General features: G+C 42.1%; 1 protein-coding gene across 2 annotated transcripts in view; it reads left to right on the top strand.

The window, feature by feature from the left end:
• Positions 1 to 199: 199 nt before the first annotated feature.
• LOC138804498 (E3 ubiquitin-protein ligase RNF13) overlaps positions 200 to 20,240 on the top strand; it is a 42,239-nt gene continuing 22,198 nt past the window's right edge. For both annotated transcript variants that reach the window (XM_069988788.1, XM_069988787.1), the window contains exons 1-4: positions 200 to 310; positions 9,270 to 9,396; positions 12,362 to 12,442; positions 14,037 to 14,162. In XM_069988788.1, the coding sequence (XP_069844889.1) occupies positions 9,283 to 9,396; positions 12,362 to 12,442; positions 14,037 to 14,162 (321 nt within the window). In that variant the 5' untranslated portion in view covers positions 200 to 310; positions 9,270 to 9,282. The remainder of the gene's footprint in view (positions 311 to 9,269; positions 9,397 to 12,361; positions 12,443 to 14,036; positions 14,163 to 20,240) is intronic.

The raw sequence follows: 20,240 nt of genomic DNA, 5'->3' as shown, positions 1-20,240 counted from the left end.
GGCCGGCAACGCGACCCGAGGACCGGGCGTCCGTCCCGCGCGGCTGAGGCGAGCCGCGAGCCTCCGCGCGAAGGGGTGGGGGCGGGGGAGGGGGGGACGGAGCCTGGACAGACACCTCCGAGGCCCAATAGCCTTCCGCCAGCCTCGGCGCGGGCCAATGGGGGTCGAGGGGCGGGACTTCCGCGTGGCGCTGCGGCCGTCCGCGGCGGGCTGGGGCGGTGGGTCGGCGCGGACCTCCAGTCATGAGGTCCTGTTAGGGACTCCTCCGCCGCCGCGCGGCCGCGAGCCCGTGTTCGGGGCCAGGCGTGAGGTAAGAGCCCGCCCCGCTCCGCGGCGGCGGGGCCCGGCGGGGCGCACATCTCCCCGGCGCTCGAGCTCCGCCTCGGCCCGGCGGCCCGGATCCCCGCGGCGGCCCGCGAGCCGGGCGCGGCGACTGGGAGGAGGGGCGCAGCCCGGGCCCCCGCGCCCCCGCGCCCCCGCGCCCCCGCGCCCCCGCGCCCCGCGCCCCGCGCCCCCGCGTCCCCGCGCCCCCGCGCCCCCGCGCCCCCGCGCCCCGCGCCCCCGCGCCCGCCGGCCGCGCCTGAAGTTGCTGGGCCGGGGCCCCGCGCCTCGCCGTCCCGGCCTCGGGCGCCGTCCCGGGACTCGGCGGGCGGGGCGGAGGCCGCGACGCCCTTCGCAGCACCCCACCTCCCTCCGTCCCCTCAGAGCCGGGCGCGGTCCCTCCCGGACCCCGACCCCCCCCCCCCCCGCTGCCCGCCGGGGCTCCTGGGCTGGCCGCGCTGACGGCGGGCGGGCGGGCACCGGTGACCGGCGGGCGCTGTCCCCGGGGCGGGCGGGCAGCGGTGACCGGCGGGCGCTGTCCCCGGGGCGGGCGGGCAGCGGTGACCGGCGGGCGCTGTCCCCGGGGCGGGCGGGCAGCGGTGACCGGCGGGCGCTGCCCCCGGGGCCGGCGCGCACCCACAGCCGTCACGCCCCTGCGGCCCGGCCGCCCCCGGGGCCGGTGCCGGGCCGGGCCGGCCGCGGGCGGGGCGCTGCTCCCGGGCCTCCTCGCCCGGGCCGGTCGGGCCGGCTCAGCGAGGGGCGCCCTGCGGGTCTCTCACCCGTTTTTAGGACAGTTTCTGGCGGGTCAAGCAGATAGGTCCATTTCAAAATAACCCCCGGATTGAGGAGGTTAAACTGGAGTTGCGCTGGCCTGCCGCGCTGCCCTGCAAGGCCCCAAAGGGTGGAGGAGGAGTAAACCTTTCATAAACCTTTAGGGGTTCCCCCCCCCTTTCTGTGTGCATGCGTCATCAGGAAGATGTAAATTTTAAATGCATTATCATGGATTACAGAAAACAAATGTTTCAAAATACTGGATTCCGAGTTTCAGTCAGGTTAGGTTCCCCTCTGCCACTTATTAATTCTGTGACATCTATAAATGAGGGAAAAGTTGCAGAGATTAAATGAAAGAAAATCTGGTGGGTCACCACTGTAATCCTAGCTACTCGGGAGGCTGAGATCCGAGAACTGTGATTCGAAGCCTATCTGGGCAGGAAATGCGTATCCCCAACTAACTACCAAAAAAAGCCAGAACTGGAGCTGCAGTTCAAGTGATAGAGTGCTAGCCTTGAGCAAAAAAGTTCAGGGACAGAGTCCAGGCCAAGTTCTAGTCCAAAGTCTGGCACCCAAAAAGAAAATCTGTTACATAGCTAAGCTTTAAAGTATTTTTTTTTTAATTGGTTGAGTAGAAGCACAGTTATTTCTGTGCATAAGGCATAACAACTGTCTTATTAGTATGTGCATATATTAAATATACGTGTGTTTTACCTAAGCTATTGCTTAATTTCAGCTATTCAGTTGACTACTGAAGTTTATGGGGTTAAGCTTTCATTTCTCTTCATTTCTCTCCAGCACTTTGGAGGGGACTATTTGTGTGTGTGTGGGGGGGGTGTTTTTGGTGCCAGTCCTGGGCTTTGAGCTCTGGACCCCGGTGCTGTCCTTGAGCTTTTCTGCTCAAGGCTAGCACTCTACCACTTTGATCCACGCACCACTTCCAGTTTTTTTTGGTGGTTAATTGGAGATAAGGGTCCTATGAACTTCCTTGCCCAAGCTGGTTTAGAACCACGATCCTCAGATCTCAACTTCCTCAGTAGCTTGGATTACAGGCGTGAGCCACCAGCACCCAGCCAAGAGTAAACCATTTTTAGGTTAGCATATCATAGTATCTAACAAACCAGTTCAGTTCATAGTGTGATCTCTAAATAAAAAGTATGATTTTGGACATTTTAAAATTGGAAATTAGTAATATTTAGTAAAGGGCAAAAGGAGTTTCAATAAAAATAGCAGTTTGTATCCTTTGACATGCTACCACAGTATGGTATTGCATATGCCAGTTTCACATGTAATAAGGGGAAGAGAGTTGCTAATGCATTTCCCTTTGTCTCAAAAGAGTAAATAGTAGACAAGTGAGTTCCTTTTAATAAAGTTTGTTGATCAGTCATGGTTTAAAAATTCTAGTATTCTGTAAATATTAACATAAATAAAAACACCTTGCTAAGCTTTTACACTGCATAAAAATAGACTTGTGAATATTGACAGCATATGATTGACATTGTCAGTTTCTACGTTATAGTGTATAACTAGCCAAACAGTAATAACAGCTAACATTATTTGCCATAGGCCAAATAGACTTCTAAGTACTTGATCTCAAATGATTCTCACAGTCATCAATGTGGCAGATAGTTGAGTTTTGCCATTTTCATAAATGGGGAAACTCAGACCTATAACAGCTCATGTGTTTTTGAAACACCTTAGATACATAACTTGCTCAGTTCACACACAGCTAAGTAGTAGAGTTGCTCATGCTGGATTAACTGTAGCCTGCCCCTCTACTGACCTATTTCATTAAAAGTTACAGAATGCCAGTGGACTATTTCGGATTCTTACTTGCTGGTGACTTTGGGTAAACTTGTTTCCTTAACTTCTCCTTATTAGTATTTGGAGATTAGTATAATTTGTCAGGCACAAGATTGCATATGTTCAGCAAATGATGGGTCTCAGCCTCCTTCCTTTCTCATTGAGGATATGGCTATTTGAATAGTTGTTGTCAGTGGGATTAGGGAGGGAAGAAAAAAGCTCCACACAGGGTCACTCCAGAGTCTGGTATAGAGGTGGGAAAGGCAGGGAAGGAGCAGGCTGGTGAAATCTGGATGCAGATTAGGGAAATCCTTAAATGCCAGGCTAAGGATTTTATATATGGTGATCACTCGAGAAACCCAGAGCAATGTTCTCAATATTCTGGGAACAAAGGCCCAGGGCTAAAGTAGAAGCTGAGAGGTTGGAATTCAGTGCAGAGTAGTTAACAGCAGCTGAGGCAAGATGTGTAAGTGCAGGAAGGGTGGATTTGAAAAGGCTGAAGTGATACTGGAAACTGACATGAGCTTGGTAGAAGTACCAACTCTCCAAATAGCTCCACCAGCTAGGACCAAACCTAATGCTTGAGTCTGAAGGGACATTTCCTATTCAAACAGTAACAAGATGTTTCTTTGATGTGGTGATTCCACATGTAGGAATCTGCCCTAAGATAGTCAGAAATGTTTAAAAAAAAAAAAAAAAGATTGATTGTCAATCAGTCCTGGGGCTTGAACTCAGATCCTGGGCACTGCCCCTGAGCTTTCTTTTGCTCAAGGCTAGCACTCTACCACTTAAGCCCCAGTACCACTTCTGGCTTTTTTTTTCTGAGGAATCGAGCCTAGGGCTTCATGCATGTTAGGCAAACACTCTACCACTAAGCCACATTCCCAGCCCCAACATTTATATTTTAATAAAACTTTGTAATAGCAATAGTTGGCTTCAATTTAATATTATGTATAGAAGGAATAGTGAAAGTCATGAACTAGCCATATCAGTAGCTATTAAGGTGATGATTTTGTAGGATTTTAATAAGAGGAAATATTTGATATAGCTTCAAGTTAAAAACCATATATGTCATAGTAAGATACCAATGATGTAGAGTCTGCAGGGTTAGATAAAAAGCAGTCATGGTTAGATAAAAGGCAGAAGCACTTTGACTGATATGAATGATATAAAAACAGTGGCAGCCTACTAAGGTGAATGTACAAGGCCTTGTGCTGGGTGACCCAGGGCTTTGTGGGTTACTGGAATTCAGAATGGAGAGCTCAAGGTGAGGTAGAGAGCAAGGGTCAATTGGAACCTGTGGCAGCACACAGGATAAAGATGTCACAAAAGTTAAGATGAGGAGTAATCAGTGCTTTTTATCTTCCGATGGACATTATTTTTAGAATCATAAAAATTTTACTAAATGGCAATGTAATAATATATGAAGACGCTAATACAGTGGCATTAACTTAAGTCAGTAAGTAATGGAATCAGGATTAGAGCTCTGATCTGGACATTATATTCTCTGTACAGTCTTAGCAATTAAACCTCAAAATCTATTGAGAAGCCGGATGCCAATGGCTCATGCCATAATCCTCATGAATCAGGAGGATCTGAGGATCATAGTTTAAAGGAGCCTGGGCAGGAAAGCCCATGAGCTTCTTATCACCAATATCCAATATACTTCTCAAAAAGCCGGAAGTGGCACTGTGGCTCAAATGGTAGAATGCTAGCCTTGAGTTAAAGAAGTTCAGGGACAATTCCTAGGCCCAGAGGTTCAACCCCAGGACTGGCAAAGTGTACTTGTTAAAACAACAACAACAACAACAAACTCTTGAGAGAAACCACAACGATTTTTATATCATATAAATTTCAGCAATATGCAGTATGGGGATAATATTTAAGTCTCAATTGTTTATTTTAAACTTTGGAAGACATTTTATAATTAAAATGTTCAAAAATAATCATAAAGTTAGAGTGAAATAAAAACAGTTCAAATCTTTTTCCCCATCATTTGAGAGGAAGTTTTTTGCTCTAGTCCTCTAAAACTTTAAATATTTTTAAGGTTTCTACAAACAAGCATCTTCCCATACAGAAATGGATGATTTCAGGATTGGGGCAGGAAAAGTACAAGATAAGAATGAAAAACCTTTTTGTTGTTGGTGGTGGTGGTGATACTGGGGCTCAAACTTGGAGCCTGGCCACTGTCTTCTAGCTTTTTCACTCAAGGCTAGCACTCTACCACTTGAACCACAACTCCACTTCTGGCTTTTTAGAGATAGTTATTTTAGTAGAGTGTTTTGGTCCAGTTTTTAAAAGCCAGTGATGCTAAGGAATGTGGCTTGAGCAATGGATGACAGCTTACGTTGAGGCTTTCTTCAGGACATGGCTGTCACATGAGTGTTCATTGGCACAAGACTGTTGAGTCATCCAAAGAAAATTTCTGGAAGGAATATCGATCTTCAACTCTTGTTTAATATTTCTGTCATTCTTAAAGTTTAAAAAGTTAATTTTGTATGGGGGAGGTATAAAGTCTTGCCACAGATTTAAATGTAAAGTTAGGATTTGCTGTGAATCTTGGGAATTTTTAAAATTTGCAGTTACCAGACCAGAACTGGATGAGTAACTGTCATCTGAGCCCTTACCTCATGCAGATAATCACGTTTACCAGCTAGGGTGCTCTAGTTCTCCAAATGAGGTCAAGAGAAAAATCAACAAAACTACAACTCCCCCTCCTCCCTCCCAGCTCAGGGCTTGTATGTTGTCCCTGAGCTCTTTTGCTCAAGGCTAGTGTTCTGCCATTTGAGCCACAGCTCTACTTCTGATTTCCGGGTGGTTAATTGAAGATAAGAGTCTCACGGACTTTCCTGCCTGGAATGACTTTGAATTGTGATCCTCAGATCTCAGCCTCCTGAGTAGCTATGATTTCAGTCATGAGCCACCAGATCCTGGCTTCTCTCTCATTCTTAAATGTATTAATCCAGTCATAAAGTTGGAGCACTCATGATCCACTTGCCTCCCAAAGCTCCACCTTTGAACCTGGCTGTACTGTGTAGAGGACCAAGCCTTCAGTACCTGAGCTTCTGGGGGACATCCATATAACATTCCATAGAGCAATTAAGACTTCAATGACTCAGAAACACAGCTTAGGAAGCAACTTAATAACAAGTCAAGTTATAAAAAGGGAAATAAGTTGGGAGCTTGGAGATGGTGGCTCACACCTGTAATCCTAGCTACTCAGGAGGCTAAGATCTAAGGGCTGTGGTTTGAAGCCAGCCTGGGCAGGAAAGTCCATGAGACGTATCGCCACTTAACCACCAAAAATCTGGAAGTGGAACTGTAGCTCAAGTGGTAGAGCACCAGCTTTGAGCAAAAACCTCACAGGTAGGATAGTGCCAAGGCTCTTGAGTTCAAACCCCAGTCTGAGACACACACGAACACACACATGAACACATGTTCAGAACATGCACAAAAATATCACCTGCAGTTGTATACATTAGCAGTGAGCACATCAAAAAGGGAACTTAGAAAACAATTCTGTATATAATAGCAGCAAAACTCAATAAAATATACAGTAGGAGTAAAAGGACTTATATACTGAAGATTATAAAACTTAAGTGAAAGAAATGGAAAACAAATAAATATATCCATGAATCAACTTGGTATTGTTAAAATATCAATACAACCCAAAACAGCTTATGGATTTATCGCAGTCCCAAAATCTTCATGTTTTTTTTTTTTTGGCAGAAATCGAAAAAAATTTATTCTAAACTTCTTATGGAATCTCAAGGGATTCCAAATAGGCCAAGCAATATTGAAAATAACAAAGTTGGATGTCTCATACTTTAAGGTTACTGCAAAGCTACAGTAATAGTGTGAAACTGTCATGTAGACAGACGAATGGAATAGAACACAGAGCCCAGAAATAAAATCCAAGATACATGGTCAAATGAGTTTTGATAAGGACAACAAGACTAAGTAGGTACATGTGTGGGGGTTCTGTATAGTTCTTTCAATGAGTACTTTTGGGAAAATTGGATATCCATTTGCAAAATGAGTAAAACTTAGATTTCTGCCTTATAATGTATACCAGAATTAACTCAAAATGTATCAAAGACTTTAAGAGGCAATATGTGAAACTCTGGCGCTTCAAATGAGTTTTTAGAAGGAACTGGGCTCATCTGTGTGATTTTGCTGGGTAAGGACTCTTAGAAGCTTACACCTGTATTACTCTGCACTTTACCTCACATGCCGTTCCCTTTGCTGAGTTTACTTCTGCTGTAATAAATCACAGCCAAGAGTACAACCACATGCTGAGTCCTCTAGATTCATCCAAACATACTATTGAACATGAGCAAGTTCTGACCAGAAATGACATAAAAAAAGGTATTCTTGTGAAGGGTAAACAAAGGAGGAGGCTGCAATGCTTGGTAAGAAATGTATGCATTATCCTGCCCATGTAATTGTAACCCCTCTGTACAATATGTTCACAAATAAAATAAAATAATAAAAAAACAAAAAAAACGTATTCTTACAAAGTAGGGTATAGATGCTAATCCATTTTATGAGGAAGAAAAAATAGGCACCAAGCTGATCTGTTTGATCTAAACAAGAACTATAACTTTCCTTCTAGACTTCTTAAACCAGGAAATGACAGGGATGCTAGCCAAAGCACAGACAATGTCCTCCAATACCTACAAGTCTTTAATTTTCATAGAATCCAGGTTATCTGTTTTTCCTTTGGTTGCCAGTATTTTGGTATCATATCCAAAATTATTGCCCATTTTAATATTGTAGAGCTATTCCCTATCTTTTCTTCCAGAATTTAGGCATTAGATTCTTGGAGATGGTGGGATGCTAGCCAAAGGCCAGTCTACAATCAGGATAGCTATTCTTCCGAAGGGCAGCAATTTCAGTACTGCTGGGTTAACTGTTCCTACCTCCTAGAATGTTACCAGATGTATTTTAAAAGCAATTGTCAAAGCTACACATCTTGAAGAGTTTTGTGGTGTAATTCACTCACTTGAGCTAGGCACCAGTGTCTCAACTCCTGTCATCCTAGCTACTTAAGAGGCTAATATCTCAGGATTGCCGTTCAAAGCCAGCCTGAACAGGAAAGTCTGTGAGACTCTCATCTCCGCTAAGAACTACCCAAAAAAGTGGAGCTGTAACTCAAGTGGTAGAGTGCTAGCCTTGAGCACAAAAGCTCAGGGACAGGACCCAGACATAGAGGTCAAGTCCTAGGACTGGCAAAAAAAAAAAGTGGTGTTGTTCACTTGGAATTTACAGATGTTATTTTTAATATAAAATTTTGCAACTGTCACTGAAGTTTAATTTTAGAACATCCTTCTTCCAAAATCTGTACCCATTAACAGTCATTCCCCACTCCTGTCTGCCCCTCTTCTCTGTCTCAAGCCTTCTTGTCTTGGTCCATGTCAACCACTAAACTACCTTGTGTCTGTGGAACAAATCTATATTTTAGCTTATTTTCACTTTGATTTCATCTCTGATATTAAGGGCCTTGAAAGATGGTAGTTAAAAATTATTCACAGATACTTTGTTTTCAGTCAAAGTAGTGAGTCAAAAGCATCAATGAGTCAAAGATTCAGTTTTACTCTGAAGTAGCTTCCAAATCTAGAGCACTTAGCAACAGTAATCATCATCAAATGATATTATATAAATTGGTAGTATTTAGTAAAGTAATTCATTATTGTATCTCATGTTTGTAAACAATGTGCTTATTTACAAGCATTTTATACAATTCATGGAGGCTTGCTGATGAGAATTTATTATTTACTGTTTAACATTTAGTATCTTGATTTGCTGCAAGATAAATAGGGACTGATATAGAGAACTGCCCTATTGCCATTTAGATATAGAGGTAGAAATGCATAGTGTTAAAAAGTAATAGGTATAGGGCTGGGAAGGTGGCTCAGTGGTAGAGCACTTGCCTTGCATGCCTGAGGCCCTGGGTTCGATTCCTCAGCACCACATAAGCAAAAAGAAAAAAGCCGGAAGTGGCGCTGTGGCTCAAGTGGTAGAGCGCTAGCCTTGAGCTGAAGAGCTGAGGGACAGCGCTCAGGCCCAGAGTTCAGGCACCACGACCGGACCAAAAAAAAAAGTAATAGGTATATATGTGTGTGTATATATATGTATCACTTTTCTATCTGCTTATCTCAGATGTTTGAGTCTAGAAGAGATTAAGATTTAGGAGTTTTTGCATTTGAAAAAACACTTGGTTATTTGCCTAAATGCTTTTAAATGTGTTTTAATTTTAGCATTTGTATGATTGTAAAAGAATGCTTTTGGATATTAGGAATTCATGATAACAGATGGTGTATTCTTGGAAAGAAATCAACAGTTTTTAAGGCCTTTCTTGTCCTTTTCTACAGGAGATTTTACGAGATGCTGCTCTCCATAGGAATGCTCATGTTGTCAGCCACACAAATCTACACCATCCTGACTGTCCAGCTCTTTGCATCTCTAAACCTACTGCCTGTAGAAGCAAGCATTTTAGCAGTAAGTACAACATTATTTATGTCTTCAAAACATCCCATAGGGGCTGGGAAGTTGGCTCAGTGGTAGAGCGCTTGCCTTGCATGCCTGAGGCCCTGGGTTCGATTCCTCAGCACCACATAAGCAAAAAGAAAAAAGCCGGAAGTGGCACTGTGGCTCAGGTGGTAGGGCACTAGCCTTGAGCTGAAGAGCTGAGGGACAGTGCTCAGGCCCAGAGTTCAGGCCCCCACAACCGGACCAAAAAAAAAAAAAAATCCCATAGGGAATGTCTTTTTAAAAAGAAACATACTTTTTAAAAAATCCTCCATGATAGACTCTTACAGGCATTTACCTATAAATATACCCAAGCACAGACACCATTACTTGAAAGTGGAGCCTGATTCATTTGTGTTGCTTGATGTCTAGCATGAGTTCATGCACAGGCTACATCTGAGAAGTGGTGTTGTTCTTGAGCATGTGTACCTCTTATACTCAGCACACACATCTACATGCTTGTGGGCTTATGTCGAGTTTTTCTGGCTTCTTGATGCCAAGCATATTTCTAAAGGCTGTAAGATCTCAATATTATATTGATGGTATTTTAAGACATTCTAAAAGATGTTTATTGAAAGACTGACTCAATCTAAGAATAAATAAGTCCAAAGAGAAACATAGATGTTTTATCTTTGTTGGTGAAAAGAAAAAAGGCTTTAGTGGGGAACAGTGTTCCCCAAAACCTTAGTAGTCTTCTCTCAGCCATGTTTTTTTCTTTCCTCTACATTGGAAGTAGATATATGTCTTATATTTCATTTCTGTAAAGCTAGGAAAAGAAGAATTAACTCTGTATATATATATATATATATATATATATATATATATATATATATATATATATATATGCACATATGACATACTCTGGGTCTTTCTTTGTGCAGCTGATTTGCTTGGTGCTAGTAGGGAAGTAATAGAGACCATTTCCTCCCAAGAGAGAGGCGTAAGAGAATTCATAGACCACTAGAGCAGTTCTGACATTGAAAAGATAGTATCCTCTTCTCCTTTTTCCAAAACAGTCCCCTTTCTACTTCCATATCTTTTCTTTCAATCTGTATTTCACAGGTTGATCACTGCATCTATCTGTTACTCTTTCTTAACCTGTTTCCCTCCATCCTCTTCCTTTTTAACAGTTTTTGGTGGGTTTCGTTATGCTTTTCTTTTTTTTTTTTTTTTGTCAGTCGTGGGGCCTGAACTCTGGGTTTGGGCACTCAAGGCTAGCACTCTACCACTTGAGCCACAGCGCCTTTTCCAGCCTTTTCTGCTTATGTGGAGCTGAGGAATCGAGCCCAAGGCCTCATGCATGCAAGGAAAGCACTCTACCACTGAGCCACCTTCCCAGCCCTCATTGTGCTATTTTTTTTTTTTTTTTGGGTCCTGTCATGGGGCCTGAACTCTGGGCCTGAGCGCTGGCCCTCAGCTCTTCAGCTCAAAGCTAGCGCTGTACCACTTGAGCCACAGCGCCACTTCCGGCTTTTTTCTTTTTTGTTTATGTGGTGCTGAGGAATTGAACCCAGGGCCTCAGGCATGCAAGGCAAGCGCTCTGCCACTGAGCCAACTTCCCAGCCCCTCATTGTGCTATTTTTATACGTGCGCGCGCGCGCGCGCACACACACACACACACACACACACACAGAGTATAACACACACACACACACACAGAATAATTCTATATAATACTTTTTATGGTGGAAGTGTTTATTTTTGCATTTCTGAAGATGACACAAGAAGCTAGACTGGGACTCCCCAATGAGTGTGATTTAGGAGTGATGTAAATAAACTGGATGTGTGACTTATTTTTGTGATGCTCTAAGGTTCACTTGATCCTTGCCTCCTTTTCTATCTATGTTACAATTAGTGTTATCTATTGCCCTTGCTTTATCCTATCTTTTATTGTTGTTGTTGTTTTAATATAGTGGCTTGAACCCGGGGCCTTGTGAAAGTTTGGCTGGCACTCTACTACTTGAGATATACCTCCAGCTTGATATTTTTGTGGATAGTTAGAGAAGGAATCCCACAGATTTTGTGCCTGGGCTATCTCTAAACCTTGACCCTCTAATCTCAGTCTCTTGAGTAGCTAGGATTACAACCATGAACTACTGATGTGCCCACTTATCTCATCTTTTTGCTCTATGGTTAAAAACTGTTCTTTGATGTTTGCTAGTCAGAACTTATGGGTTATGAAAAGTATCTTCACCTCTAATCTATGACAAATTTCACCACTGTTTCAAAAGTTAGTTGTTTACTATCTTTGCTTGGTTTTATCTGTCTTCCTATTCTTTTGTTCTCTACATAGCAGGTTGGAAATTACAAATGATTGAGCAAGCTCACCTTACAATTATATTATTACCATTCTATCATGTGTGTGCATGTATGTGTGTGTGGTGTGTGTGAGTGAGCGAGTGAGTGAGTGAGTGAGTGTGATGCTGAGGATCAAATCCAGGACCTGGTGTGTGTTAGGAAAGTGCCCCTGAGCTATACTCCTAGCCTTATTTTTACCTGCTAAAAGCACAGAGTGGTTTTCTTTGTTTATTGTTGTTGACTTAGTAGAAGACTCAAATATTGCAGAACAGATTGAATATCTTAATGGAAGAGGAAGGTTGTCAAAGAGTTTTCTCTTTGTATTTCATTGTTTATTTCCCCTTTTGCTCAGCTCTGGGTAAAATTGTTCAACCTACATGAACTTGACAATGCTCTAAAAGTATGAGTTAATACTGTTTCCTTCCCTACATGAAGTCAGATTCAAATTTGAAGTTGTATGTTATAAATTATGTATCTTCCTTGCTATTTTAATGGATGAATAGTCACAAAACTGATTTTATTGTAATAAGTTACAGTAGTAAGCCAGACTTTTGGAAATACTATATCTAGCTTAATAATTTTTAAAATGCCAGATGTAAATTGGCTTAAATTTGACTTCTTTTAATTTTATATTTAGTATAATTTTGAAAATGCATCTCAGACATTTGAGGATCTCCCAGCAAGATTTGGTTATAGACTTCCAACGGAAGGTTTAAAGGTAAGAAAATAGTGATTTTTATTGTTCCTTATTTATTTAAAGAATGACATTTCTAGCTAGTTTAACCTTAAAACCCATAAGGTATATGAGCCCTTGATATGAATTTCACCCAAAGAGTGTGAAGAACATGCCAGTGGGGGAGGGAAGAAGGGTGTTGGCTGCTCTGATATTGGTGTATTGTAAATGGACTTAAAAGGCCATGTTTAAAATGACGCCTCCTGTACAATTAGTTGAAGTTAGTTTTAAAAAAAGTAAGTGAAGGAAGTGGTGCTGTGGTTTAAGTGGTAGAGCGCTCACCTTAAACTGAAGAGCTGAGGAACAGCGCCCAGGCCCAGAGTTCAGGCCTCCTGACCAACAACAACAACAAAAAAATCCTTATATAGCCGGGCGCCAGTGGTTCATGCCTGTAATCCTAGCTACTCAGGAGGCTGAGATCTGAGGATCAAGGTTCAAAGCCAGCCCGGGCAGCAAAGTCCATGAGACTCTTATCTCCAGTAAACCACTAGAAAACTAGAAGTGGCGCTGTGGCTCAAGCAGTAGAGTACTTGCCTTGAGCTGAAGAGCTGAAGGACAGCACCCAAGCCCAGAGTTCAAGCCCCATGACCAACCAAAAAACAAAAAAATAGTAAGTGAAGATCATCTGTTATTGTATTCTGCAGTAGCCACACATTTTGGTATATTTCAGATGTATTTTTTTAGGATATATGCCATGTGTGTTTGTAGATGTGTTTATAAATATATTTATGTAAATGTTTATATATACTACAAATGTATATCCAACACTAATAGAAATTTGCTATTTGCCTTTTTAAATTGTGTATCTGGATTCTCTTCTTGGTGAAAAACAAGGATTTACATTATTTTTAATGACAATATGATTTTTTAATATTATGGAACAGTGTAGGTTTTGAATGTTGGTTTATTCTTTTCTTTTTTAGTGTGTATATGCTGGTTTCTTTGGCTTGAACTTCAGTGCTCTCAGCACTTTTGCTCAAGGCTGGTGCTTTTCTACCTGAGCCATAGTTCTACTTCTGGCTTTTTGGTTGTTAATTGGAGATTAGCGACTCATGGCTTCGCACTGCCTTCATAAAATGTCAGCCTTCTGAGTGGCTAGCACTACTGCTAGGAGACACCAGCACATTGGGCTTGCCTCAACCACAATGCCACTGTCTATGTCTCCAGAGTAGTTAAAACTTTATAAGAACATTTCTTGCTTTAGAAATGCTGTTGTTGAAGAAAATACCAACATAGAAACTGGTTATTTTTGGAGTAACCATCTCTTTATTTTTTGTTTAAGTTATTGTACAAAGGGATTTCAATTCAACATGTCAGTTTATGAGTATAAGGCATTTTGATTAATGGAGTACTATCTTACATATAGATTTTTAAAAAACCAACTTAAATACTAAGAGAGACTGAGCTCACTTAAGAAAAACAAATGCTCTTATGGAACTAAAACTACTTGAGAAGTTCTGCATTGCTTTCTGATAATACAACTATCATATTGCAAAATATATAAAACAAACTACAAGTATCTGTAGAGGTAACTTGGTTTGTTGAGTGAAATAGATAATTATTACCAATTCTTTTTCAGGGTTTTTTGATTAACTCAAAGCCAGAGAATGCTTGTGAACCCATAGCGCCTCCACCACTAAAAGACAATTCATCTGGCACTTTTGTTGTGCTAATTAGAAGATTGGACTGTAATTTTGATATAAAGGTACTGTTTTCTTATTTGTGAATTAAATTCTGTCTTATGAGAAAAGATTTAAGCCAATGTACAAGATAATTCAGTCTTAAACAGAAGTGAAGGCAAGGAGTTGACGAGAGGAGATAGGGAAGTCGTGGAAGACAGCCTCCACACTTGTCTCAGCTGCACCTTTCAGGAGCTGGTAGAAAGAGGAACAGTTCATTTGTTTCAGGACTCTCCACTTAGTGAAGCTGAAAATGAGTAAGTTGAATAGGACAAATGAACTACTGTTAATTCTAAGAATTTTCAGGTGTTGGGCAGGTATCTTTTTTTTTTTTTTTTTGGGTCAGTTGTGGGCCTTGAACTCTGGGCCTGGGTGCTGTCCCTCAGTTCTTCAGCTCAAGGCTAGCGCTCTACTGCTTGAGCCACAGCACCACTTCCAGTTCTCTAGTGGTTTATTAGAGATAAGAGTCTCATGGACTTTCCTGCCTGGCCTGGCTTTGAACCTCAATCCTCATATCTCAGCCTCCTGAGTAGCTAGGATTGTAGGCATGAGCCACTAGTGCCTTGCATGGGCAGGTATCTTGAAGTGTGGCTTACTAATGGAATATTACTTGGGTCTAAACTAGGAGTGGAAACTTCAGCCTTCACTTTAATGACTTAATCCATCTTTATTTCTGTTGACACTGACATTGAGATTTCTCCTTTAGTATAAGTTCATTCTGTTCCTCCTGGAAGTGGCTTAAGCTGGCATTTCAGAGAGGGAAGCAAAGCTCACATAGAACCTCCCTCACTACTGCTGAAGGAAAGGTCCACAGGCTAATATGTCCCAGAGTGCCTATTTGAGCAAGAAAAGCAAACCAGACAAACAAAGCAAAACCCAAACAGTGGGGTTAGGTACTGCACAGAGTCAGAACTGAGAGAAGTCTACCCAGTTCTAAGACTAGAAAAATTCAGGTGAGACGTAGAAAAAACTTGATTGCAGTAGTTAGTTAGTGGGCGCAGCCACTTGGCCTCCAGGCCTGGTGCAGCTCACCAGTCTTAGTGCTGTGATTGAACTTTGTGTTGTTTTGGGTCCACTGCAGAAGCTTACTTTAGTTAACACTGTGTGTGTCACCAGGGTTGCTCTGAAGTCTGTCTGTCTGTAGCTCGGTCCTGGCAGAAAGACCATATTGAGGCCGGTCTGAGGCATCCTTGAGGTTGCTTGTAGTGGACTACTTTGGGGCGAGTGTGGCACTGTATTTACAAGACACATATTGCTAAATGTACTTTCCAGGGCTGGGAAGGTGGCTCAGTGGTAGAGTGCTTGCCTTGCATGCATGAGGCCCTGGGTTCGATTCCCCAGCACCACATAAGCAAAAAGGAAAAAAGCCGGAAGTGGCGCTGTGGCTCAAGTGGTAGAGTGCTATCCTTGAGCTGAAGAGCTGAGGGACAGCGCCCAGGCCCAGAGTTCAGGCCCACGACCAGACCCCCCCCCCAAAAAAAAAAAAAAAAAAGTACTTTCCACAGCGTGGCTGCTGGTGGGCTACCAAGCAGCAGGAAAAGCTGCTCACAAGCCTGCTGTGCAGGGATTTTGACTAGCTTTCATTACATGGAAGAAGGGACACTTGCATAATAAACCCATTAAAGGGATAAAATGATGATGGTAACGGGTGTGAAAGTGTAGGATGCTTGCCACGTAACACATACTATTATGATTGTGTACTTAATGCAGTCTAGACTCTCAATTGTCTTAAGTGAGAAGTAAATTGGAGATTGAAATCAAATCAAGATTTCTTGCTCCTCAAAGTTATCTATATCTTTAGGTTAAATCCTTACAGGAATTAACCCAGAATTAAATTGTAGAAATTACAGATTGTTTCAACAAAAAAAGGAAGTATCATTATAACATTCTATTTCTTGCCAAGAAGGAATGAAAATAAATTAATTCTGTTGATTCTGTGATTTGGTTATTATATGTAATGTCTGAATAGGAAGTCTTTAGTGACAAGAAAGCAGGCTGGTTGTTAGAACTTAACTTGTTAGGTGGGATGTATGGTTATTCACTTGGAAAAGGAAATATAGTTTTATCTATGTCTGTCACGTGTCTGTCTGTCTGTTTGTCTACGATGGTACTGCAGTTTGAGCTCAGAGCCTCTTGGTTTGCAAGGCAGGTATCTACCCACTTGAGCAATGCCCCAGCCTTTTTTACTTTAGTTATTTTTCTGATAGGTCTTGTATTTTTTACCTGGGGCTGGCCTTAAACTTCAGTCCTCCTACCTGTGCATAGTTAGGATTACAGACATATATCATCTTGACCAGCTTGTTTGATAAGATGAGGTTCTCACTTTAGTGGCTATAAATGGCAGTCTTGCAGATCTCTTAAGTAGCTGAGGTTATAGGCATGAGTCACCACACTTGGCTTAGAGTATATATATTATTTTGAGGATGGATGAAAACTGTCCTATTCCTTTGACAATGTACCATTAATCTGAATATTATAACATAGGTTGTGATTTTTCCATTATTATAGCTCATCCCTTTCTCTTCCCTGCCCTAGGTGTCACACTATTGCCATGTTACCTTCTTGAAGTCTGTAAACTGTTGTGCGCTGTGCTGATGTTGCTGGTGCCTTTATATCTATTAGACTGTCCCTGGTTATCTTGCTGTCCGTCCTACTACCAATTGGCATGTGCCAGGAAACATGTCAGTCATTTCCTGGGGAAGTGTTCCCTCTGGCAGGGGACTTAGCTGTCTAGGTGTGCCACAGTTCACTTGGCAAATATGTCCCTTGCTTCTAGGACCTTATTTTATTATGTTTATTTCGCTTCTTTATGTGTTACAGTGTTTGTAAAGTTCATATTTTAAGTTTTTTTTTTGGGGGGGGTCTGGTCGTGGGGCCTGAACTCTGGGCCTGGGCGCTGACCCTCAGCTCTTCAGCTCAAGGCTAGTGCTCTGCCACTTGAGCCACAGCGCCACTTCTGGCTTTTTTCTTTTTGCTTATATAGTGCTGAGGAATCGAACCCAGGGCCTCAGGCATGTAAGGCAAGCGCTCTACCACTGAGCCATCTTCCCAGCCCCTTAAGTATGTTTATGTGTTCATTTTCTATCAAAGTGCATAGTGGGAGGGCAAGAAAGGGTTGTCAGACAAGGCTCAACCACAAACTCTTGTTAGTAATGTTCAGACTCATATTTCTTCTTTAAAAGTTAATGATTTGTGACTCAGCCATCAAGGCAGCAGGAATATTCTCAGTGATTCCTGGATGGTAGGGGTTTGGATTCCACACACTGAGAGCACTGTTGTTGAGACATTTGTCTTCTGCTGGAAGAGGCTTGGTTGAGTCTTCTCATCTGTCTGGCCCTCATCTGAAGAGAGGCTAAAGAATTCAGAGTCCACGTGTGACTATGTGGGATATTCCAGCAGCCAGAAACAACACTGACACTGACAAACTGTGTTCTCTAGAAGCTCAGCTCTTCAGAGGAAAAGCAAAAACAATGCCATTTTGTTATCTTTGTACAATAGTGTTCTTTTCTGTGACAAAATGTAATTGTTTGCGATTATTAATTTTTGCTAAGAGTGAGCACATTTGAGGTTAAAAACTTCTGCTGGCCTTTTCATAAATAAATTTAGCCTGCGTTAAAATTTTCAGTTAGAAAGTTGACCCTAAGGCATTCACAGGAAATACTGCTAAAAAGTCAGTTTCCTCTGAAAATGCCCACTTACTGAAAGAACATTGAAATCATATCTTAAAGAGAACCATTTGTAACTATACAACTTTGTGATTATAAACAAATTAGTTATTTAAAAAAAAAGTCTTGCCATAAATCAGTGTCTCACACCTGTAATCCTGTCTACTTAGGAGGCTGAGATCTGAGGAAGTCTATGAGACTTATCTCCAATAAACCACCAGAAAATTGAAGTAACACTGTAGCTCATGTGGTAGAGCACTAGCCTTGAGCTGAAGAGCTGAGGGACAGCACCCAGGCCCAGAGTTCAGGCCCCATGACTGACACACACACACACACACAAAAGATATTCAGATGCCTCAGGGATATTCAGAGACCTGAGGGAAAAGATAGTTTATGTCACTGGATTGTTAATGAGTGTAAAATGTCATTTAGAGCCTTGCACTGTCTTCTAAGGGACAGTTCATCCAGAGTGCCTACAGTGTTCCTAAACTGATGTGCAGAGAATGGGTTTGGTATTAGCCGGTACTGGAAAGGATTTTGATATTGGCAGGGTTGCTTGCTACCGTTCTGGAATTCATTTTAAGAAGACATTTTTATCCCATAGATAGAATTGATGCCTGTTTTCTCTTCTGAGTCTTCCTGTTGCTTCTTTTCACCTACATTGTTTTGATCATGTGAGAATAAGATTCTACATAAGTTTTGCTTCTGACTGAAAAAGGAGGATGATAGCCAGATTTTAAGACATATCTTATTTTCCAAGCCTCCTCTTAATCATCTTTTCTTCATTTCTTCCCTATGTTGTAGGGGCAGTACTTTTCTTATCTCCAGTAGATGTTGCGGTAGAGGAAAGAGTTTTGTGTGTCTGAGCTGGTGATGGGCTTACTGTTGCTTTGTGGTGGCAATAATTTTCCAGGGAACTTTATCTTTTGGCATTTGGAAAGATTTAGAATCAGAAGCTGGAGTGTATTTTTTGGAGCGGATCCATTGAGGACCTTATAAATGTTAAGTTGGATGGAAACTAACAGTCCGCACTGCAGAGACCTGTGTGTGGTCAGGTGGTGGTCAGGTTTTTTTTTTTTTTTTGGCGGTTGTGGGGCTTGAACTCTGGGCCTGGGTGCTGTCCCTCAGCTCTTCAGCTCAAGGCGAGCGCTCTACCACTTGAGCTACAGCGCCACTTCCAGGTGGTCAGGTTTGAGTTGGTGTCTGGAGATGGAGTCTCATTCTGTAACCCAGTCCACACTGCAGAGACCTGTGTGTGGTCAGGTGGTCAGGCTTGCGTGAGTTGGCGTCTGGAGATGGAGTCTCATTCTGTAACCCAGGCTGGATTCAAATGCGTGTTGCTCTCCTTAGCTCTCAAGAAGTAGGGTTACAGCTGTGCCACCCTCACGTCCGCTTTGTCCTTTTGCTTTAACTGTTTTTTGTGTGTTTTGAAATAGAACGTGGATACTATAGCATTTCATATATACTTCATAAATGTGCAGTTTAAGTAATAAAAATAAATGTGTACTCACAGATGACTAATATAAGTATATTTCTAGTATGTAACATTACTAGGAAATAAATGTCATAAAGGACACTGTTGTTGGTAAAATTCTTTAACTTTCACATTATCCTATATCTGCAGATCCTGTTAAACTAGTGTTTGATCTTCACAGTCAGTTTTCTGTTCGAAGTGTCTGTACATTGATTTCACGTCTTCAATGTAATGATGTCGAGTTTACCACATGTTGATGTTTTTTATACCTACTGGCTTTTCATCTTGTATTTGAAACACTTGAAATGGGAAAGATTCTCTGCGGAGGCCTGAGCAAGCCTCAGCAGTATTGTATATTTTTGACTTCTTTCTCTCTGCTCCACATCTTCCTCACTTGCCTGATTCTGTGTAGAACAGACATAGATACGTGTTTTCTAACTTGGGCTTCTTAGTAGTATGTGTTTTATCCAGTTTTGTGTCCTGAAACTTGGAGAATAGTGCCCAGCAAAGGAGCAGTACTCAAGCCTGTCACTGGGTGGCAGTGAGCGTCCATGCAATGGATGCCCCTGCTCTGTCTGATTTTTCAAGTGTAATATGAGTCTTTGTCATTACCGTGTTCCTGGTAGGCAGATAGCAAGTACAGACAGTTATCCCTTTGTTGAACAAAAAGTTCTTCCAAAGCTTTATTTTCAGTGGTGAGTGGGTTGCAGTGGAGCTTCTGCTGTGATAGGTTGAGAAATAAAATTTGTCTGGAGTATGAATTGATCATAGCCAACCAAAAAGCATACAGTAAACCAAATCCTTCACTTCCCTGGTAGACTTGCAGTTCCAGTAATTAAATATTTAGGTAGCATTTTAATAGTTGTTTGGTTTAACTGGTATAGTTTATTACAAAGTAAAGGAGGGCTTTTGTTTGTTTGTTTGTTTTAAGGGCAGATTTACCTTTACGTCCAGCTAACAGCAAA

Source organism: Dipodomys merriami, unplaced genomic scaffold (genome assembly GCF_024711535.1).
Source record: "Dipodomys merriami isolate MVZ:Mamm:240054 unplaced genomic scaffold, mDipMer1.0.p SCAF_367, whole genome shotgun sequence".
Classification (NCBI taxonomy): domain Eukaryota; kingdom Metazoa; phylum Chordata; class Mammalia; order Rodentia; family Heteromyidae; genus Dipodomys; species Dipodomys merriami.
Note: the sequence above shows the minus strand (reverse complement) of the source record. Positions and strands in the feature narration are given on the sequence as shown.